Source organism: Labeo rohita, unplaced genomic scaffold (genome assembly GCF_022985175.1).
Source record: "Labeo rohita strain BAU-BD-2019 unplaced genomic scaffold, IGBB_LRoh.1.0 scaffold_78, whole genome shotgun sequence".
In the NCBI taxonomy this organism is placed as follows: Eukaryota; Metazoa; Chordata; class Actinopteri; order Cypriniformes; family Cyprinidae; genus Labeo; species Labeo rohita.
This window is the reverse complement of record NW_026129722.1, coordinates 351,562-374,215: the sequence shown is the minus strand read 5'-3', so window position 1 is coordinate 374,215 and position 22,654 is coordinate 351,562. Positions and strand designations below refer to the sequence as shown.

General features: G+C 33.7%; 3 protein-coding genes across 12 annotated transcripts in view; 2 read left to right on the top strand and 1 right to left on the bottom strand.

Annotated features, from left to right (window-relative positions):
* Nucleotides 1-1,631: 1,631 nt before the first annotated feature.
* si:ch73-290k24.6 (WW domain binding protein 1-like) lies at nucleotides 1,632-10,476 on the bottom strand. Its single transcript, XM_051104699.1, has 5 exons — nucleotides 10,118-10,476; nucleotides 9,672-9,713; nucleotides 7,883-8,110; nucleotides 5,948-6,109; nucleotides 1,632-5,109 (listed from the first exon to the last, which is right to left on the bottom strand). The coding sequence occupies exons 3-5, from the start codon at nucleotides 8,025-8,027 to the stop codon at nucleotides 4,163-4,165; spliced, it is 1,254 nt and encodes a 417-aa protein (XP_050960656.1). The 5' UTR covers nucleotides 8,028-8,110; nucleotides 9,672-9,713; nucleotides 10,118-10,476; the 3' UTR covers nucleotides 1,632-4,162.
* A 2,128-nt stretch (nucleotides 10,477-12,604) lies between these two features.
* On the top strand, nucleotides 12,605-18,742 carry LOC127161929 (cell surface A33 antigen). Of its 4 annotated transcripts, none has more exons than XM_051104694.1 (7): nucleotides 12,605-12,688; nucleotides 15,035-15,227; nucleotides 15,944-16,238; nucleotides 16,360-16,656; nucleotides 16,808-16,912; nucleotides 17,226-17,275; nucleotides 17,387-18,742. In XM_051104694.1, exons 2-7 carry the CDS (start codon nucleotides 15,189-15,191, stop codon nucleotides 17,453-17,455), a joined length of 855 nt encoding a protein of 284 aa, XP_050960651.1. In that variant the 5' UTR covers nucleotides 12,605-12,688; nucleotides 15,035-15,188; the 3' UTR covers nucleotides 17,456-18,742. The 4 variants fall into 4 exon arrangements, with proteins under 4 accessions (XP_050960651.1, XP_050960650.1, XP_050960653.1 ...); XM_051104693.1 differs by having other exon boundaries at nucleotides 17,384-18,741; XM_051104696.1 differs by lacking the exon at nucleotides 17,226-17,275.
* A 1,150-nt stretch (nucleotides 18,743-19,892) lies between these two features.
* Nucleotides 19,893-22,654, top strand: part of LOC127161927 (carcinoembryonic antigen-related cell adhesion molecule 5) — a 32,547-nt gene continuing 29,785 nt past the window's right edge. For 3 of the 7 annotated variants that reach the window (XM_051104687.1, XM_051104686.1, XM_051104685.1), the window contains exon 1: nucleotides 19,893-20,109. In XM_051104687.1, coding sequence (XP_050960644.1) covers nucleotides 19,986-20,109 — 124 coding nt within the window. In that variant the 5' untranslated portion in view covers nucleotides 19,893-19,985. The remainder of the gene's footprint in view (nucleotides 20,110-22,654) is intronic. The other 4 variants (XM_051104692.1, XM_051104691.1, XM_051104690.1 and 1 more) reach the window with 2 other exon arrangements.

The following is a 22,654-nucleotide window of genomic DNA, read 5'->3' as shown; positions in this document are numbered from 1 at the left end:
TTCTTGATGTTAGATGGCATTTGTTGAAACTACAATTACGATACTAGTGTAGACGATTTATATTACTCAGTCCTATTTGGTGGTACCGTTTTCATACAGTTCCATGCATATTTTTTGTGAGCACCCTCACAATTTTCAGAAGCACCCTCAGTGATTTGGTTCTGGAACCGGGCCTGCATCAAACCATTAAGCAGTACAGTTATAAAAACAAAGCAAAGAATAAAGTATACACAAATACAAATCCTTTAAAAAATTAACTGTGGTTTTAGCAGCTAATAGTACCCTTTGTAATACTAGTAGTAAAGCATGTGCTTCACTTTATTTTTGCCATTTTTTGTTGGTATATTTTTATCTATTAATATTTGTTTATTTAAAATAGAAGACGAAATAAGATTTAAGACCTTGAAAATCATTGAATTTCCCTGTATAATTCCTTAACAAAGCCTTTCCAGATTGTGCTGATGTGCAAATGAGCATTTGGAATATCTTTTATAGATTTTAACCTGCTGTATTTGTTTTTATTTATGGTTTATGATATAAATGTTTATATAAAATTTCCAGAGATCTTAATACTACAGTATATTATGTTTTTCCAAACACACAGTGAGCTCTCCAATATGTCCTTTTCATCTTTTGCATTTTATAATTAGAAGGAATCTTTCTTTTGCATCTTTTGCAATTTATGGATATTTGTTAAGAGGTATCTGTATGTGTTTGATTTGGATAAACTGGGTAGCTAATTTAAAATAAAACAAAAACATGCCTATGAACATTTTATATAACATGGTTTTGAATAAAAAGTTTATAATGTAAGTGAAATTTTCTGAAATGTAATATAAATGATATATATCATACTCTCTCTTTCTCTATATTTACATTAAATTATAATAAAAATATTATAATTACATTACAAAATCTTGGCATTTCTTGTCATCTTTGACCAAAGAAATGAGTAGAAATTAGTTATCAATATTTTCAGGGAAATAAAATCAACAGGCCATTGGTGCAAACAGAAGGTCAGTCGTTTTCTAAAACTCAGCGTTATCTGAAGCAGGTTTCGTTTGGTTTTCATAAAATGCATTAAATAAAAGCAAGTGATGAGTTCTATTTAATTTAATCAATCACAATTCATCAGTTCTCTTTAAAGCACCGGTGACTCATAAAACACACACACACACACACACTCACAGCGCTGACTGTGCAAACAGATTACAGGACAGGCGGCTGATGGTGTCGTTGGAGTAAAGCGTTTAGTCTTTAAATGTCTGAATTACAGCTTCACATCACACACACACACACACACACACACACACACACACACACTCTATTGCTGACACTAGAGTGGGTCATCATGGTAACAGTGATGGTGGAAACACTGAAGGCCTCTGACAACATGAGACAGCAAACACTCCTAACAGCATGCTTACAAAATATAGATCATTTCATATCCACACACAGCTTATATATTCATCTGAAGCTACTAGAGTTATTCTTATGTAGAATTAGATCTATTTTCATATATATCTATGTATGACCGACTCGACAGCAGCTCGCTGTCGGTCTTTAGGCTGAGTGAATCTCACCAAAACACGTCCAGATCACGTTTTACCAAAAAAAAAAAAAAAAAAAAAAAAAAAAAAAAAAAAATATATATATATATATATGTATATATATAAACGTATAATTAAAAAAAAAAATATTTTCATGATAATTAAGCACATTTTTATCTCAAAAAGTCATTGTTTTTGTTTTATTATTTTTTGTTATTTCTCTTAATTTTTTATAATTAAAAAATACAATTTATTGCATTTATTTTTATGATAGTTAAGCACATATTCTTCTCAAATTATCATTATTGTAGTTCATCTTTTTTGTTTTCTTTCATTTTTTTAAAACTATTTAATCTCAATTCTTTTAATACAATGACGTTTTACATTTGAATCAGTATAAATTAATGGCAGTACAACAAATACTATCATGCATTTACTATACAATATAAATCTATCTGTTCACATTACAGCAATTATATAAACATTACAAGGGTTAAATGTGCTTAAAAGTCATGGAAATAATGCAAAAATTGCAAAACATAATTTCCTATGTCTTTCATTTGATTTCAGAATCGAACGTGATCTTGACAGACTTGTTGCGATTCGCTCGCCTGCATGTTGTAAATGAACAATGGCGTATCGGTGTGTGACAAAGACGTAAACGAATGTTCGTAATAAATGTTGAACTGAAGCAGAAGTCCTGAGGTGAGTCTCGATTCTTCTTGAGTGGTTGCGATGCAGCATCTGTTTTGGCCGAGCTGGTGTTGAGGAACGCTGGGTAGTGCAGAAACCTCCGGGCGAACATCAGCAAATGCTTGCTTTCCGTGTTTCTTTTCATGTTCTGCATTACCCAGAATTCCATGGGAAGGGCGTTTGTGTGTGTTGTTGTATCACAACTGTTGGTGTTCGTTTAAAACTAATGAGCAAAAGAAGCAGCCGGACCGTCAGAGAGAAAGTAGGAAAGGGTTCGTTCCGAACGTCCAGTCAGAACATCGTCCACGTTTGCGTGTGTTTGCATGTCTGTATCTTCAGGTCGCGTCACCCTAGAGTTCACATCACGATGAAGAACATTTCAAACCTTTTACTACGAATGGCCAAAAGTAAACAAAAATGTTGCATTATAAAAAAATCTAAATACATCCTCTACGTTTAATGCAAAAATAAATAAAAATGTTTAAAAAAAGATAAAATGGAAATTAAATTATGCTTTTATTTCTATTTTTCCCCCTCCTCTTGTCATATGGCATGATGGGTTAAAAAAAAAAAAACAGTCAAAGCGGGCCAACTTTGATCTAATTTGGGCATCTGTGAGCTCAACAGAGACAGACACAAATATACACTAGCCAAAAGTGTTTTTGAAAGAGCCTTTTCTGCTCACCAAGGCTGCATTTATTTGATCAAAATACAGTAATTCTGAAATATTATTGCAATTTAAAATAGCTCTTTTCTATGTGAATATCTGTTAAAATGTAATTTATTTCTGTGATCAAAGCTGAATTTTCAGCATCATTACTCCAGTCTTCAGTGTCACATGATCCTTCAGAAATCATTCTAATATACTGATTTGCTGCTCAAGAAACATTTCTGATTATTAGCAATGATGAAAACAGTTGTGCTGCACAAAACAGTCATACATTTTATTTTTCATGTTTCACAGATGAATAGAAAGTTAAAAAAACAGCATTTATTTGAATTTGAAGCCTTGTGTAACATTTTAAATGTCTTTACTGTCACTTTTGATCAATTTAATGCATCCTTGATGAAAAAAAGTATCAATTTCCTTTTTTCATTATTATTTAACTCTGTAAAAAATGACTGTGAATTTTAACAGTAAAAAACTGTAAAAAGGCTACAGTAACCTGTTAAATGGTTAACGGTAAGTTCCCCTACTGTACATATGGTAAAAATGGTAAAAAAAAAAAAGTGTATTGGACAATAGATTGGTACATTAACATTATATGAGTTAATGAAATTACAGTATTTAAATGTAAATTTTAGTTAAAACCGTAAAACGTAATATGTTGATAACATATTTTTTACAGTAAATTCTGGCAACCACGGCTGCCGTTTTTTTACTGTAAATTTTCTGGAATTTTTTTTTACAGTGAATAGTAATGTATCAGTTTTCTCAGAAAATAAACAGTTTTCATTGATAATAATCAGAAATGTTTGCTGAGCAGCAAATCAGCATATTAGAATGATTTCTGAAGGATCATGTGACACTGAAGACTGGAGCAATGATGCTGAAAATTCAGATGTGATCAGAGAAATAAATTACAGCTTAACAGATATTCACATAGAAAACAGATATTTGAAATTGTAAAAATATTTCACATTTTTAACAGTATTTTCGATCAAATAAATGCAGCCGAGGTGAGCAGAAGAGCCTTAGACCAAAGATGAGGTTGCTGATTAATGTGTTTTATAACTTCAGTCTGTACAGGGTTTCTCTCACAACAACACCTGCGTGCTCTTAACGTCACACTCAGTCAGTTTCCATTGCAATGACGACTGCGTCAGTGGGCGGAGACACAGAAGAGACAGGCCACGCCTCTTTCCCGCCCCCATCCGGTCTGGCTCTGGCGGAACAGTCCGGACTATCGTGAAGAGCGTCATCTGTTCCAATCGCAGATTCTGCCTGTAAGTGTCCTCCCTTCTTCTTCTTCTTCTTCTTCTTCTTCTTCATCATCCCCTTCTTCACGTTCTACGCGGCAGCGGCAAACCTCGATGCCGGAGTCTCCAGTCAGCCGTCGCTGCTGGAAGTGCGTTTGATCCACATCCAGGTCGCTCACGGCGGAATCGCGGCGCTCTGGTTCAACGCCGGGAGAAAAGAGAGCCGTTCTGGGTGGAGACTGAGGGGGCGGAGCCTGTGTAAGCTCCTCCCTTTGAGCTGCATTATTCTGCTGCACGGGACGAACACCGAGCGGGTCGGACATGGAGAAGAGCTGGAGAGACGTTGAGGAGGATGCTGGAGTCAAAATGTTGGCTGGATGACAAAGGCTGGTGATATTCTTTGAATTTGGACTGCTAATGTTATTAGCGCTGTTCGCATCGCAGACATTGTTAGTACTAATAGTTTGGGATGCGTCTACTATTTCAGTAACGTTATCTGTGCTACTAGTGATATTCTTCACCGGTTTGTTGTTCCCATTGGAATCCAGAGGGGCGGAGCCCGGAAGCTCCGCCTCCACGACCTCTGCTGTGCTTCGTGTTGGCGACTGGCTGTCTTCGTTAAGTGGTGGAATTGGAGCGCACTCGGTGTGCATGACCGCTGAGTGGGTGTGGCCAGGCTCGCAGAGTGAGGGCGTGGAGGCGTGGCTAGTATCAGTTTCATCTGTGAGTTGGGCCGAAGAGGGGGAGGAGCTACAGGGTGATGATGGACAGCAGGAGTCGCAGGAGCAGCTGGTGTAGTTGTCAGAGCTCTGTGATGACAGCATGTGACTCGGGCCGGGGTGGGCGGAGCCTCGTGGGTAGGCGACGGAGCTGTAGGGAGGGGGCGGGGTGCTGGGTTGGGCTGCTACTTCCTCATAGGACGGCAGTTTGAGTGAGGCAAGGAAACCTGCCAATGAGAACTCACGATCAATGTAAGTTTGCATTTGTTTTCATTTAGACTCTAATTGTAGATTCTAGGCTAGGCACTACTTGAATGGTCTGATGTAATTTGTGTTTTTCTAACAATTCACATCAATTCTGCTATAAAAAAAAAAAAAAAATATATATATATATTTAAAAAATACTTAAAATATAAAATTTTAAATAAAATACATTTCTTTAAATAAATATGAATTTATATTGTGTTCTATTGTAATGAACAGTGTCTTTTTAAGAACATTTAAGGATTACAATTTTTTTTTTTTTTTTTTTACTTTACATTTTTATTTGTTTACAAAAGTATTTTGTAAAAACCAAGTTACTTGTTTGATATAACTTCTGTTTTATTAAATTATTTTTTACATCATTTTTTAAATGATAATTCTGCATTTCTTATTTTTAAGTTATACTAAACTCTGCATTGCATACTTGAATATTTGATGAATAATGATCAATTTTGGCTCTATAACAAATTGCCTGAGAGGTTCCTCATTTCACTTTGGATAAAAGGATCTGCTAAATGAATAAACATAATTTGTTTTACTGTAGTTACTAATATTGTATGCTATTTAAATGTTTGCTTTAATTGTGTTAATCTTAGCAAATAAAATGAAGAAAGGAACTTGCAAGTGTTACACGTCATATTTCCACTTTTCTTTAAAACCGCACTCAGTAATTTTCTACATGTTTTGCAGGCCGCTATGACTGTAGTATTGGATGCTCAGCAAGTGGATAAAGCCTTGTGCAAAAGCATGAAAAAATCAAGGTAAAGTGATTATTTTAGAGTGAGTGAAAAGTGTTCTTACTGAGGTCAAACATGGAGGACGGGTAACTGCAGGCTCCGTGATAAGCCATGAGGTTGATCTCCCTCTGTCTCTGCTGCTGCTGGACACGCTGCTTCGCCTGCCGGTGTCGATAGGCACAGCAGCAGCTGAACAGGATGAGCACGCTCCACAGCAGCCAAAACCCTGAAACACACGCGAGAGCGCTTACAGAATAAATGCAGAATGCTAAACATTCATTTAGTCAAGCTGCAATAAATGATTTGCATTATTTGTCATTGCCTGTTGTCACACAATTTGTTACCCTGCCACCTTCAAATTTTAAGTTCTGTCAACTAAAATAAGTTTAGTCAACTTGAAATGTTAAGTTGTACTAAGTAACAACTTAGATATTTGTGTTTGCTAAACTTAACAGATGGGTAAGTAACCCAGCTGCCTTAAAATTTGAAGTTGATTCAACTCAAATATCTAAGTTGTCACTTAGTATAATTTAACATTTCAAGTTGAATAAACTTTTTTTTGAGTTAACTGAACTTAAAATTTTAAGGCAGCCAGGTTACAAATTAATTATTTTAAGTTGACTCAACAAATTGTTTTTTTACAGTGTACAGCACTGGTCTACTTTTGAAAGTGCTTTAAAAACAAAGTTGAGTTAATCAGACGGTTTGTTTCAGACCAACACTTGAGCACAATGGGTGACTGACAGGTGAGTAGGCGGGTCTACAAGAGCAGATAAGTTCACATTCAAAGAAATTTGATGCTATTTCGCTCCTACAACATGCCTTCTTTCTTAGTTGATAGAAAACTTCTTAAAAACATATTTAAATGTTTATTTTATTACACTTTATCCATTTGCGTATGTAGATTGTAATTATACTACATTTCTTTAAAAGTTTTCTCATCCTCTTCAGTAGTACTTACACTGAACTTAGCAGTTTTATTCCTCTCTATATTCTGAAGGTTTTTACTGAGGGTTTTTTTCATATTTCATTCACACTGATTTATACAACATTTTATTTCCAAAAATATGGTGAAAATGCGTATCTTTAAAGGCTTTGAGTTTGTTTCTCCACTTCAGCATCACTTACATACACCAAAACTTACAGTTTTATTCCTCTCTATATACTGAAGGTTTTTATTGAGGGGTTTGTTCATATTTAATTCACACTGTTTTATACAACATTTTATTTCTTAAAACATGGTAAAAATGCGCATCTTTAAAAGACCGTGAGTTTTTATCTCCACTTCAGCAGCACTTACATACACCAAAACTTACAGTTTTATTCCTCTCTATATTCTGAAGGTTTTTACTGAGGGGTTTGTTTATATGTAATTTACACTGTTTTATAAAACATTTTATTCCTAAAAACATGGTAAAAATGCATATCTTTAAAGGACTGTGAGTTTTTATCTCCACTTCAGCAGCACTTACATACACCAAAACTTACAGTTTTATTCCTCTCTATATTCTGAAGGTTTTTACTGAGGGGTTTGGTCGTATTTCATTCACACTTACTAATTTAATTTTATTCCTAAAAACAAGGATAAAATGCTTTTTTTGTCTGTTGACAGTATTTTCTGATTTATGGAGTGATAAAAAGAAAAATCCAAAATCCCTTCTATAAAAACCTTTAACTCTAATATGTCAACAAAATCAAACAAGAATTTTAAATCTGGCTTTATTTAATGTTCAGATTTATTCTTTGGAAACACGGTATACAAACTAATGCGCATTTCATTAGATGATCATTATTTGCATAACATTTCAACATAACATTTCAGAAAACTTTTTGTCCTGCTTTAATAGGAACTTTTCACACAAAGATGGAAAGTTTGAAGGAAGAATGCAAGTCAAACAACATGGAACAACATGTGGGTGAGTAAATAACATAATTCACAGTTTTAAGGAGTATTATAAGTAGTGGTGTGTGTGTATGCTGAACAGACTTCTGTACTCACACCACAGCTCATAGTAGTAGGTGCAGCAGCCTGTCTCCTGGCAGCAGTGGCCGGTCTGGCAGAGGTAGCCACTGGCGCTGTTGGTGCCGGGACAGTAGCGCGGGCTGCCCAGGAGAGGCAGCGTCCCTGAACTGTGGTACTCCATACCCTGCAGCAGGGCGTGGCGCCACCTAAACACTCGCTGCTCCGCTTCCTCCAGAACTGCTGCTATGGCCACACCGCTCGAGCCTTTCAGGAGTAGATCATAAGAGAGAATGCCACTGTGAACAGGTTCATGAAGAGCATGACCTTTAGATCATTAAAATTAGGCCTTGTGTACTTTAATACATGTTCTTGGTCTCTAATTGTGAATGATTCATCAGTACAGTAAAGTTTTCATCATGATCTTTCATCAAAATTCTTCTTTTGTCTCAAAAATTAATTTCCTTTTCAGCTGAGAACTTGGATTGCTTAGTAAAGTAAGTCCCACACTACATTTTGTCTTATTTAGTATGCTGTTTTACTTTTAAAACATACATTACAGAAGTAAAATGGGTTTTTAAATGTTGCTTGTCTTGACTTTCTCCTGTCTAAGCAGTGTGGAAGGTTCTTCATAACGATGCCATAGAAGAACCGTTTTTGGTTCCACAAAGAACCATTCAATCAAAGGTTTTTAAAGAATTATCTTCTTCTTACCATTTTATAATCTGAAGAACCTTCTTTCTCCACAAGGAACCTTTTGTGAAACAGAAAGGTTCTTCAGATGTTAAAGGTTCTTTGTGCAACCATTTAGACAAAAAAAAAAGGTTCTTCTATGGCATTGTGAAGCATCTTTATTTTTAAGAGTGTGGTGATATACATTTTAATCTACACTAATCTTATGAAATATAAGAACTGTATATATAGTAGGTAAAAAATACTGAGTCTTAACTAAAATTTAACCAGTCTTGGTTAACTAAATATTTTTTGTAACTAGACTATATACATACTTTAAAGTCTAGAGCCAAAATCCTTATATTTGGATGGTCTGTCTTTTACAATATTCTGGCTAATTTTATCATGCTTTCAGCAAAACGTTTTTTTTTTTAAAAAAAAAAAAAAAAAAAAAAAATAATAATAATAATAATATATATATATATATATATATATATATATATATATATATATATAGGTTAACTTGATGTAAAATAACTAAAATAAAAATAAACTTTATAGACTCTTAAAAAATGGTTAAGTTAAAACATTAAGGTTCCATTTGATAACATTAGATGGCTCATATATATATATATAGCAATGAAAATACTTCTTAAAGACTTCATCTTAGTGTGTTAATTTCAACATTTACTAATATATTATTCAAATCAAAAGTTGTATCTGCTAATATTATTTAAAGGACCTAAGCTAGCCTTAAATAAAAATATAAATATAAAAATATAAAATATACACGTTTTTTTTTTTTTTTTAGACTAACATTAATAAAGTTGTCTTGCTCAAAGTTAGTAAATGTTAACTATAATGTTAAAGAACAGGACCTTTCTTTAAAGTGTTAACAATTATATTACTACACCTAAAAATTAAATGAAAATGGAAAATATAAACATAAACACTAAATCTCAGTATTGCTAATGACTATATTAGTATCTCAGTGATACTAAAACAACACGGTAGTGTAGTATACAGTGTCAAAAACACGATTTTGACGATTAATTGAACGGAAATAGCCATGCAAAACTCAATTACTTGGACACTGAAATATGAACATAAACATGTAAATATCTAACAAACGTGTTAGGCTTGTTAGTTCCTTTACCTGATGAAGGACACAGGTGTCCATATATGCTGTTAGGATCATCTACAAACGAGAAGAAAAAACATAATAATCAACCATAGCTGATGTTAACAACATTTTATCCTCAATTCCGATTTTATAAACGTAAATACCATTTTAAAACGTGAGAGATGCACGCGACAAATTATGTCTCATGTTGTTATATGTGTAATAGTGTAATATGTTGTATATGTGAAAGCTGTTATTGGGCCCGCAAGGAGAAAAAAAAATTTTTTCTGCATTAACCAATGCATGTGTGTAAGCATACTTTAAACGTAAAGCAACAAATGTCTCCGTTTGCATATGAAAACGAAACAGGCCCATGCAAACGCAGAAGACATCATAATATGCATTCTAGTTTAGTGCTGCTTTATGCACCCGCAGTAATAATAATCACACAGTTGCATGGATAATATAAATGCACCAACCGTACTAAACGCGATGCTCGTGTTATTGTAGCAAACGGCCTGTAATGAAGTCGCTGTGCGTTCTGATTCGCTCATTCCTTGGGATCCTGCACCGACTGTCTCTCTCCGTCCGCCATTTCCACCTGGAGCTTCAGCCGCCTCATCGCAAACGACAGACGGCCGAATGCGCCGTGGTATCTTAACTACAGAACGAACCGTACATTAAAAGGTTTGCTATTTACCTGTGTGTTGTAATCAAATACATAATCTCATTTTTACAACAGACGGCGCGAGGCTGCAGACATAATGTCAGAACGTTTATCGGATCTTTCGCTGATTGGTTGGAGGCAGCAGGATGCGGACCAATCGGAGTAGACGTGTGTTCCTCCTAGCAACAGCTGAGGATGGTGAGAGCGCAGATCAACAACGACTGAAAGTATCAGACGTTTACAATAGTTTAGTGTATGGAAATATTGCTCATGAAATTTATCCAGAATATGTTTTACATATCTTTGATAATTGCTGTGATTCAAAGACATCCCGTTAGAAATACATAAAACCATTTTCATATATCTAGCCCATACAAATATGTATGTATGTGTTCATCTTAAAAACTGTCAATACATCTTGATGATAACATAAGGACACATAAAAAATAGACATGTACTTAGAAAGGAGGCTATTATACACACACACACACACACACACACACACACATATATATATATATATATATATAAACACAGATTGTTTAAGTTGCATATATAGGCTAAATATAGTTGACATAGCTACATATAACATACTTTACATTTTCGTATGGAATATAGGCCAGCATATAGGTACGTCTATTTGATAAAAATATTTTAAACAATGAAATATTTCCAGTTTTATTTCCAGATATTGATGTGTTTTATTATTAAGTGTCAAGTCAAGAATTGTATTACATGACTGATATTCAAATGTTTTGTTGTTTATATTTTCATTTCTTTTTTAATCGAGTTCAAAAAGACCGTTAGTTTTTTGTAGTGTCGTTGCGCGCCTTTTTTATCCTGTGAGGAATCGCGTACGCGACGGTTTCTCTCACAACTTTTTAGGTTAAAAAAAGTGTGGTAAAAAGTACGAAAACGACAAATGTCATGTGTTTGTGAATTCTTGCAGGTTAGTCTAAAAGTATCAGCTGTTTTTGTTAAAAAATATTGTCTTTTTTTTCGTGTGAAATGAGTGCCATCTGCTGTATAAAGCGGATTAGCTTCTGAATATTTCGTTTTATTTGAGAACAGAAAAGTGCAGCAATTATTCATGTGGAAATGACATAAATGTTTGGTTTCACTGATTATTTAATTCTATATGAGTTCATTTTTTGATATTGAGTGTTTAAATACTGATAGCTTTACTGTATGTTCAGGACTGGTGATTTCATATGATGTATTGATAGTATTGAGTATTGTCAGTGTAGCAATGCATTTTATTTCATATGTTTGAGTATTAAGAACAAAGAATTGAATATTGAAATATCAGTTGTTTTGTTAAAGTTTTTTATACAGCCTTGTTTTCTGTTCTTCAGAACATTACAGAAGAAAAAGATGCAGATGAACACAGAAAAATTGCATGTGTTTGGCATAAACACCTGGGATGATCCCATGAGAGGAAGTGATGTCATCAAGAGTGAGGTAAGTGTCTCCTCAGAGGCAGCAGCTGCACCTGTACAGGTTAAAGACTAAAACAGTGCCACCAAACGATGATACTGACCTGCTGGAGACAAAATCAGACCTAAACACTGACTGCAGTCATTTTCAAGAGAGATTACGGAAAATAATTGCTAACGTCGTTCTATAATTTCCACTGTACTTTAATATGCTGATTACATTCACTGTAAAATCAGCAAAGCTTATTCAAGTTAGTAAAAATATAGACACCGATGGACACGAAACAGACCACTAGACATATAATGAGAAAATACATGTAGAAATCTGTTTTGCATGCCCATCATTAGCATCAAAAGCATGCATTACAGGTGCACAATCATGCCTAACGCTTCAAAGGGGCAAAATCATGAAGGTTTCATGTGTTGGCCACTAGAGGGACTCATATACTTATTTAGGTTGCATTCTACAGCTCTGGGAAATCAGTGTTTTGGTTCAATGTAGGAAAAAGAATTTACTTGTTTTGCATTATTTTACATTAATGGTATGTTCCAAGATTATGACACATTTACAAAAACAGCATTTACATATGATGCATTTTTCATTTGAATTTACATTTATGCATTTGGCAGACGCTTTTATCCAAATGACAGTGCATTCAAGGTACACATTTACATTTTATGAGTTCTTGCTTTGAGCTTGGTGTTTCTAGTGCCATGCTGCACTGTTCAAACTACAGAAAATAACACTTTCTCCAGAGTGGCGGAAAGAACTTCTCAGGATGTGGCAACTGTGGCATAATACCTAAATATAAATACCTCTAACACTCCTCCCTTTTTCACAGCTGATACATCCACTGTCCATCAGAAGAAGAAGAGACTGACAGAGACATGCAGAGGGTCATGTTTGTGTGTTTTTCTGCTCTGCTCTGGACTTCAGTTCACAACAGGTACGACTGAACAACAGAATGAGTGAGTTCAGACATTTATGCCGCTGATTTACGTCAGTCAATGAAACGCGTCTTAATACATTCTGGTAGTTGTTTCTGTTTGTGCAGCAGTTCTGCTGTTATTTTGTCAAGCTTTTGATTGATTTTCTGCTAAAGTGAAGTGTAGCAACCTGAGACAATAACAATTCATCTTATATTTATTTAAGTAGATTACTGAACTGTTAAACAGTTGAAATTTGACTGCACTTCATCAGTCAAATGCAAAGAAACTAGCTGATAATCAGAAAATGACCAGATATATGCTGATAAATCTTTAATTAATTTAATTATTTATTAATGTTGTTTATTCTGCAGGTCTTAAAAAGTCTTAATTTGACCTTCCACAAATTAAGGCCTTAAAAAGCTTAACTTCATTAACTGGAATGGCAAAGAATAAAGATTTTCATCAGTCTTGGTTTCTGTGCAAAATAAAGTGAGGTTTTTAAAACAAGAACAAATATTTGTCAATGGGGAATGAAAACTTTGTTTTTTCAAATGAGTTGATTTTACAGACCTCATCAGCAGATATGTGTTCTTGTTTTGATCGTAAACTCACTTTGTTTTGACCAATTTCACGGAAAACAAGTCTTTTTATTTTACGTAATTTTACTCCTCATGTAAATGTGTCTTAAGTTAAGAATCTTTAGACACCTGCACTGAAAAACAAGACAAAGATACTGATCAAAAACAGCCATTTTACTTTGTTTTCATAAGGTATTGGGTAAAATTGATTTTCATATTGTAATTAAGCTGTTTTTTATGTAAAATAAATTCAAAATGTTTGGGGGGGCAGTTGGAAGTTGTATTTTCAGACTGTTGCTAATACAGGTCATTGTGTGCTTAACTTGAATTTGACTTTTTAAAATTTAAGGTCTGGAAAACCCTTGAAAATAGCAATACTCTTGAAAATCTGCTTGGAAAAAAGTGCTTGGATTATTTAAAGACAATGTATCTATGAAATAAGTGTTTAATTTTGTATATATATCTTTAATATCTTTTCCCGCAAAATTCACACAATTCAAAAAACAAAAAACTTTTTTCACTTATTTCAGTTAATAAAACTAGTAAAACAACAAAAACTAATAAAACATAAAACTAGTGAGCTAAGCTAGTAGTACTGATAATATCATGTAAACATGCCTGAAGATGCAAAAAGAGCAACAGATGAACTGAATCAATTTCATTTTGAACTGAATCAAAGTAATTTATATGAATCAAAGTGTCATGTTTATCAAACTTGTCTACACTGTAAAAAATAAAAATCACAATTTGCTGAGTCAGCTTAAAATAATTTGTCACCCTGCTGCCTTAAAAGTTTAAGTTCAGACAACTAAAATAAGTCTATTCAACTTGAAATGTTAAGTTGTACTAAGTAACAACTTAGATATTTGTGTTTGCTAAACTTAACAGATGGGTGAGTAACCCAGCTGCCTTAAAATTTGAAGTTGATTCAACTGAAATATCTAAATTGTCACTTAGTATAATTTAACATTTCAAGTTGAATAAACCTTTTTTTGAGTTGACTGAACTTAAAATTTTAAGGCAGCCAGGTTACAAATTATTTTAAGTTGACTCAACAAATTGTTTTTTACAGTGTACCCTCCTTGCAGAACGTGTTCGTGCTAAAGTGAAAGTAAAATTGGAAATAATAACGCGCATACGATAGCCAGGCAGGAGTGATGAAACCAAGTCGACTCCTTTGACGAGAAGGAAACGGTACAAACTAGCTTTGAGTTTCTATGCGAGCGCTTTTGCTTTCTTTGTTTAATTATTTGCTGTCCGGTATACTTTTGTCATGGCGACGTAGGTCGGATGTCCAGATATCGGATATGTATCTGATTTAAAACCACATTTGGAAACGGCTCAGATCGGATGCGAAAAAAATCGGATCTCCTGCAGATTTTTGTGTTTACACACGTGCGTCAAATTCCGATCTGTGTCAGATGTGGGCAAAAATTGGACTTTTTCAGCCAGTGTAAACGCAGCCAAATATTTGAGTAAGCCCAAAGAAAAACTATTTATGAGTAATGTGAACTTTTTGCTGTTTGTTCAGTTTAGTTAATTAAAACGAGCTAAAGCAGCACAGTATGATGTCAAAGAAGTGTCAAATTATTTTGACTAGCATTTGCATGCTAATATAAGTTAGATTTAACATGCAGTCATGTGTTAAGCTATTCATTTTATCTGAAGTAGACAAGAACGGTTGGTTTTAGTGCCACTGCTTATGCTGCTTATTGGATGTGTTGTAATGTCAGATACAGTATACATATATATAATCAGATATATGATTCTGTTTTGTGTCTCCAGGTTGTTCTGTATCAGAGAATGAAAGATCAGCAGATATTCAGGGGAATCTGTGTTTCTGTCCTGTTTTGTTAATTGTAGTGCTTATTATAAACCAGATTCACAGTTCAGATGTATTCACAGTTCATGAATACAGGACTGTATTCATGCTGGAGTAATGAGATTTAACACAAGAACTTCAGTCTCACCATTAAAGGTAAAGAAATTCCTTAATAGCAGTGTTATTTTAGTTTAATTGAGATGTTTTGAATTAGTTTATATTTTTAGATTTTCAATTTTCATTTTTTATTTTAGATCAAGTTTTAGTCATTTTGTTGTGTGCTTTTGCTTTTTTAAAAAAAAAAAAAAAATGCCTATTTTTTGTGTTATTTGTTTTAGTTTTGTAATATATCAAGTTCTAAAATTAAATAAGTTTTTCATTTTATTTCAGTTAATTTGTCATGCCAAGTAATATTTTTAATGGGTTAAGTTATAGTATAACTACACTGTAAAAAATAAATAAATACATAAATAAAAAAAAAAATAATAATTTGTTACCTTGCTGCCCTAAATTAAGTTAAATAAGTTTAGTCAACTTGAAATGTTAAGTTGTACTAAGTGACAACTTAGATATTTGAGTTGACTTAAAAATTTTGGGTTGTTAAACTTAAGTTACCCAGATGCCTTAATTTTAAATTGAATAAACTCAAATATCTAAATTGTCACTTAGTACAACTTAACATTTCAAGTTGATTAAACTTTTCTGAGTTGACTGAACTAAAAATGTTAAGGCAGCCAGGTAACAAATTATTTTAAGTTGACTCAACAAACTGATTTTTACAGTGTATAATAACCCTGCTCTAAACAGATTAATTCATTTTTTTCAGACAGACACAAAGTATCCAAAACACAAATGTGTCACTCTGTTCACAGGATGCACACTATCAGAGACCGAACAGGGACCGAAAACGAAGTACACGGGTGATTCTGTGCTTCTGCGAAGACCCAAACACCAAACCTGAGGACTTCAGATGGACCCGTGTAGAGTCCAGTTGCACTGAAGTGTCCAATGAAACACCACGATATAAAGACAGAGTTCACACGTTTCACAAGACGACTCCATCAAATCTGTCTGTGTTGATCTCCAGTCTGACTGAAGAAGACCAGGGCACTTACAGATGCACAATTAACAACAAAACAACCACTTACACCGAACTCATCGTTAAAGGTAAATCCTGTGGTTAAATGAACTCATCACAATGAACTTTACTAACTGTTTGCTCACTAAATGAGCAGCATTATTGTGTCAGTGTTTGTCTCTTATCTCAAGTCTCTTTGTTGTTCTGCAGGCTGTGTATTAACTGAACACAACAACACCAAGATCTCATATTTAGGAGAATCAGTGATCCTTCCCTGTTCCTGTGAAGATCCCAAAACCAAACCAGAACGCTTTGAATGGAAGCGAGCAGCTGTAAATGAAATGATAGTTTCAGACACTTACAAGATCAACGACCAATTCCAGATGATCAGAGATTCTCCTCATCATCTCTCCTTACGGATCTCAAACCTGACGAAGACTGACGGAGGACTGTATGTGTGTTCAGTCAATGGGAAACAATCCACACACGTGAATCTCACTGTTACAGGTACAAACACCTCAGATCTGTGTGTTCAGAAACATTATCAGTGTGCAGGTCGAAACCTGAAAATCATGAGACTCTCTTTATTAGGAAAAACCCTCAGTATTTGTTTTTCATTTAGTGATCAGCTGTGACTTTTATCTGTGTGTGTTTTCAGATTTTGGAGATGTCAGCAAACCAATTTATCTGATTTATCTGATCTGTCTGATGATGCTGCTAGTGTTCGCAACGGCTGGATGCATCTACTGGAAATGTACAAGAGGTACGAACAAACACAGTGTGGACTGTGGGAACCATCAGTGATGGCTGTTTAGAAAAAGTAAAACTACACTGTAAAAAAAAACAACTTAAAAACGTTGTCATCGTGTCAATGTGTTCATGCTGCCTTCAAATTTTAAGTTTACTCAACTCAAATATCCATGTTTTTATGTAGTACAACTTAACATTTCACGTTGACTAAACTTAAAATTTTAAGGCAGCACGAACATTTATTTTAAGTTGAAAAATTTTTTTTTTTCAGTTGTTGTTTTCTTTACGGAGTAGAATGAACATCTGAAGTCGTTCTTATTTTACAGCAAGGACAGAAAGGAAAGGAAGCCAACTGATCCAGAGCTTAGACGATGAGGTGAACTATTCACAGTTGCACTTTTCATGACTAACATTCAGCATATTTATAACCAGATTATGAGTGAGAGAGTAGAATTGTGTAACGTGTGTATGTTTGTGATCTCAGCAGGATGATACGTACACATCTGTAGTCTACAGTCAATCTTACAGACCAAAAATCTCAACAGATGAACACTGAAGAGGCGCCATCTGCAGAAAGATAAAACACATTTTTAACACACACGTTTTATTTTCTCTTCCTCTTAATCATTTCCTGTGTCTACACACATATATTGTTTTTGTAGAGTGCACAGCATAAATGAGTACACAATTATTTTCTTAATGCTCAATAATATAATTCAAGGACAGATGGCAAAATTGAAATATATTTAACATGTACTTAATAAAAACAATAAATTATATGCCAATATGTTCTGTAAAATAAGTAAACTAGCCAATTATGTTTAAAGGGGTCATCGGATGCTAAGTTCACTTTTTCATGTTGTTTGAACATTAATGTGTGTTGGCAGTGTATGTACAAATCTACACTATAATGATAAAAATCCATGCAGTGGTTTTTAATTCATTTGTAAAAATAATATCCCCTTTTTCAAATCGAGCCGTTCTCAGATGCCTGTCGTGTGACGTAATGATAGTTGATTGACATGAGCGTCTTACCTCAGATCAGTTGTAACAGTCTGACCTCTTTTGTTTTGATGTCGGAGCAGGGATGTAAATTATACAAGAATATCTCCGATTGAGTGATTGAGGTGTTGTGTTGCTGGATGTAATAATGAACATAGTGGTCGTCATTTACTCCCGACATCTGAGCCGCTGAAGATGCAGTGGATTATGTTTGTTTGTGAAGGGAATGCGCCTCCTGATCTACACATATCCGTCTATGTTCACGTGAATCATTAATGATCCAGCTTCACTTACAGCAGAAGTGAGTATAAGGGTTTTTGTATGAATTTTTGTGATCGTCTTTCCTAATAATGTGCTAGTTAGCAAGTTTAGCAGCTAAACGTGGCTAAATGCGCGGCTTAAGTAAACAGGCTCATCACTCCACAGAGAGAAGAGAGGGGCGGGGCGAGCAGAGCTCATTAACATTTAAAGCAGCCTCGACCAGAACAGGATCAATTTTGCCAAGCACATTTTGGCAAGGTAAAAAGGGTGTTGTTTTACACAACCATTGAGAATTTTTAACCAAAGTATATTATAGACTTTTCATTAAGACCCTAAAGAATCATATCAAGTTGTGGAAAATGGACATCCGATGACCCCTTTAAGTTTCAGAGGGGGTGAACTCATTTATGCTGTGCACTGTTTATTGTTTTTCTATTATGATGACTCCCACTCACTTTTGCTGTATAATAAATGAACGATATTTTCTAATTCTTACTCTTAATTGGTAATCACTAACTTATGATGTCTTTATGACAATGTAAATAGCATGAACCTTTAGGCATAATTTAGTAATGTTTATTAAGTGTAATTTTAGTATGATTAAAAAACTATTAGTTTTATATATATATATATATATATTTTTATATATATATCCTGTTTTAGGTTTAATTAATTTGTTTTAGTTGTATTTTTATCATTTTATTAAGGTATTATTATTATTATTATTATTATTATTAATAATAATAGTTTGTTTTTGTTTTATTAATTATTATTGAAGTCTTATTTATTTTACTACATCAACTTAACTAAATCATAATGAGAAATGTTGCCTTAGAATCAGCTGAAATGAAATAAGTTTACAGGTTTTTACAATTTTTCCATTAAAATTTACTTTATTTCAAGTAACAAAAGGTTTTGTGGTTTTAGTTTTAGCTGATAATATTGTTTGTAACTTATTTACTTAAAAATAAATTAAAAAAATTATTATTATTATTATTATTATTATTATTATTATATTATTATTATACTTTATTATATTTTTTAGTTTAAAATCAATATTATCAGCATAATTTGAGGGAACAGTTGAACTGAAATCTGAATTTGAGGATGTCATTCTGTGTTTTATTGCATGTCTCTTTTTTGCTGTAAATAATAAACTAAAATAATAAAGCCTTTTATGATCATCAAGAATTTTCATTTTCTAGAGAAGTATAAAAGACGTCTGCGTGTTTCATATTTTCCGCCAAACTTACAACAGATTTAGATTTAACACTGATGAACACCAGTGGAAAGAGGAATTAAAGCTGCTTTAAATATGCATGCAAATAATTATGTTTTACTTATGTCTAAAACATTTTGAGAATGTAACATGTTTAGCTATATGTATGTTATGTATATGTATATGTACCAGAGAGTTACAGGTATGAAATATGCAAACATTTAAAAACAGATTATCACCTCAGTGTCAAACAAATGTCTTATTTTCCTCATATTTTATTATGTTTTAGTTTTTAAAGAGTATATGAGAATTGATGTGATGATGTGAGTTGAAATGATGATTGTTTTATGAAACGTATAATAAAGTCCAGTTTTCTCTCATTTTTAAGTTGGATGAATGTCTCTAGAGGAGCAGAAGAGACTGAGTTTCAGAGAATGGGATGTAAAAACCTACTTAACAAATAATTACACAAGATTAATTGTTTTGTCAGATGCCACAGTTTCATGTCAATGTTATATGTCAGTAAAGTCAGCATTTTGAACAGAGAGGCAGAACTTCTCAGGATGTGGTGAGAAAGAGAAATACCTATAACACTTCTGTTTTTATGCCCATAAAACGAGTGAACAGAGAGGAAGAGAAGACGGACAAAGACGTGCAGAGAGTCATGGCTTCAGACGTGATGTGTTTGTGTGTTTTTCTGCTCTGCTCTGGACTTCAGTTCACAACAGGTACGACTGAACAACAGAATGAGTGAATTCACACATTTATGCCGCTGATTTACATGAAACACATTCTAATTCTGGTAGCTGTTTCTGTTTCTGCGTCACTTCTGCTGTTATTTTGTCAAGATTTCTATCGATTCACTGCTAGAATGTAGAGTAGCAATCAGAGACATTAACAATTCATGTTATATTTATGTGTGTAAGTAGATTATTGAGACAACTGAAATGTGACTATTGCTCATGAGCCAAAAATGAACAGAAACTGATGGCAGATAATCAGAAAACGGCCAAATATCAGCTTATAATCAGCGTCTTGTCACTATTCATCTGTTAATGTTGTTCATATAAAAAGTTTGTTTTGAAATATCAGTAAATGTTTCATTTGGGTTTCTGTGGGTCTTAAAAACATCTTAAAAGTCTACATCCGCCCTCCCACAAATTAATTAATGTCTTAAAAGGTCTTAAATCAGAACTGAAAGTTTCCATACATTAATGTTACATGCACTGCAAAGAATAAATATCTTCATTACTCTGTCTTGTTTTTTAAAAAATTAAACCAAATTGAGTTGAATTGAGTTTTCTTTTTCCCAAAAATATTAGTTAACGTTATCGCATTGGACTCAAACTTACTGACTTTGTTCACACAGGGTATAAGTACCTCTCAAAAAAATTGTTTTTTGTTTTAATTTTCTTCATTTTTTGTGGGTTTTATGTCACCTCCTGAACAACTGCTCATAAATCTGTCATTATGCTATATTATCACCAAATATTGGATTCAATTCTTTTTGTCAACTTGTTTTCTTTCGTTTAGGACTGGTTTCATGTTTCTATTTGCATCTGATTAATCGTAAGCCTCATTTATCCGAGAGAAGGTACCTAATTTTTTGAGTGAAAAAAAAACAAAAAAACAATTATGAGTAATTTTCACAATATAAGATTAAGAAAAAATCACACTAGTCTCACACTAGTGTGTTTTAATGTTTAATCAGGAAGTTTGCTTTTAAATGCTTTCATTCTGTACAAAATTGCAAGCGTTTTTTCTCTTTGAATTAAATTTTTCTGACTCATTTTGAAAACAGTTTCACAGAAAACAAGACTTCTTATTTGATGTAATTTATTTTACTCCTCATGTACTATAAATGTGTCTTGCTTCAAGAATCGAAACAAAAATACTGATCAAAAACAGCACTTTTTGCTGTGTTTTCAGTTTATTTCTTAAGTTTACTTAGTCTTAAAGTTTTAAATGTACCTTCATCAAGCCTGCGAAAACACTGTTAATCAACCCATTCTCACTCCCGAGGCGTCAAAAACTGCAGGACGGTCAAGCGCCTCTAGCGTCACTATATCGACGAACTGGGACCTACATTGATCTCAATGGGAAACTTTTGGCATCAGAACACAGACGCGAAGGACCTGAGATGAGGATCGCTATGAAATCACGTTCAGGAAGTCTCATTCAGCACACATCGCGATATTTGCCATCAGTTTACGTGTGCTACAGGTTTGGTGAGTAGTCGTAAATACTTTGTATTAATGTTTGTTTTAAAACGTGTCCTGTCTTCTTTATTAATCAGATTAGCGCCGGGTGTTTATTCGCGTAATTATATCTGTCTTTGCGTTTCATTGCGTTTAACTAAAAGAACACACCTGCTAAATGAGGCGATTAAACGCTATCTGTCACGTGACGTGTCATAAACCTTCAATCAGTTTTATATTCATATCAGGTTTAAAGATGTAAGTTGTATTTGTAGTAAAATCATGGTAACCACAACACTTACAACAGCAACTGCAGTTTTACTGTGATATTTGAAGTTAAAACACAGTAAACATGACACTTACCATGATTTTACCACAGTACCTGTAGTTGTACTGTGATAGCTGAAGTTAAAACACAGTAAACAGCATACTTACCATGTTTTTACCACGGTAACTGCAGTTTTACTGTGATATTTGAAGTTAAAACACAGTAAACATGACACTTACCATGATTTTACCACAGTACCTGTAGTTGTACTGTGATAGCTGAAGTTAAAACACAGTAAACAGCATACTTACCATGTTTTTACCACAGTAACTGCAGTTTTACTGTGATATTTGAAGTTAAAACACAGTAAACATGACACTTACTATGTTTTTACCACAATAACTGTAGTTGTACTGTAATATTTGAAGTTAAAACAGAGTAAACAGGACAATTACCATGTTTTTACCACAGTAACTGTAGTTGTACTGTGATATTTTAAGTTAAAACACAGTAAACATGACACTTACCATGATTTTACCACAGTACCTGTAGTTGTACTGTGATAGCTGAAGTTAAAACACAGTAAACAGCATACCATGTTTTTACCTCAGTAACTGCAGTTTTACTGTGATATTTGAAGTTAAAACACAGTAAACATGACACTTACTATGTTTTTACCACAATAACTGTAGTTGTACTGTAATATTTGAAGTTAAAACACAGTAAACAGGACACTTACCATGTTTTTACCACAATAACTGTAGTTGTACTGTGATATTTGAAGTTAAAACAGAGTAAACATGACAC

Bases quoted from the DNA above. Each gene is read 5' to 3' on its own strand.
- LOC127161929 (XM_051104693.1), top strand. From the start codon at position 15,189: ATGAGATTTAACACAAGAACTTCAGTCTCACCATTAAAG. The intron at 16,239-16,359 runs GTAAATCCTGTG...GTTGTTCTGCAG, and splicing joins CACCGAACTCATCGTTAAAG to GCTGTGTATTAACTGAACAC. The intron at 17,276-17,383 runs GTGAACTATTCA...TTGTGATCTCAG, and splicing joins TCCAGAGCTTAGACGATGAG to CAGGATGATACGTACACATC.
- si:ch73-290k24.6 (XM_051104699.1), bottom strand. From the start codon at position 8,027: ATGGAGTACCACAGTTCAGGGACGCTGCCTCTCCTGGGCAGCCCGCGC. The intron at 6,110-7,882 runs GTGAGTACAGAA...CGTGTGTTTCAG, and splicing joins CTACTACTATGAGCTGTGGT to GGTTTTGGCTGCTGTGGAGC. The intron at 5,110-5,947 runs GTAAGAACACTT...TCTCATTGGCAG, and splicing joins GTCCTCCATGTTTGACCTCA to GTTTCCTTGCCTCACTCAAA.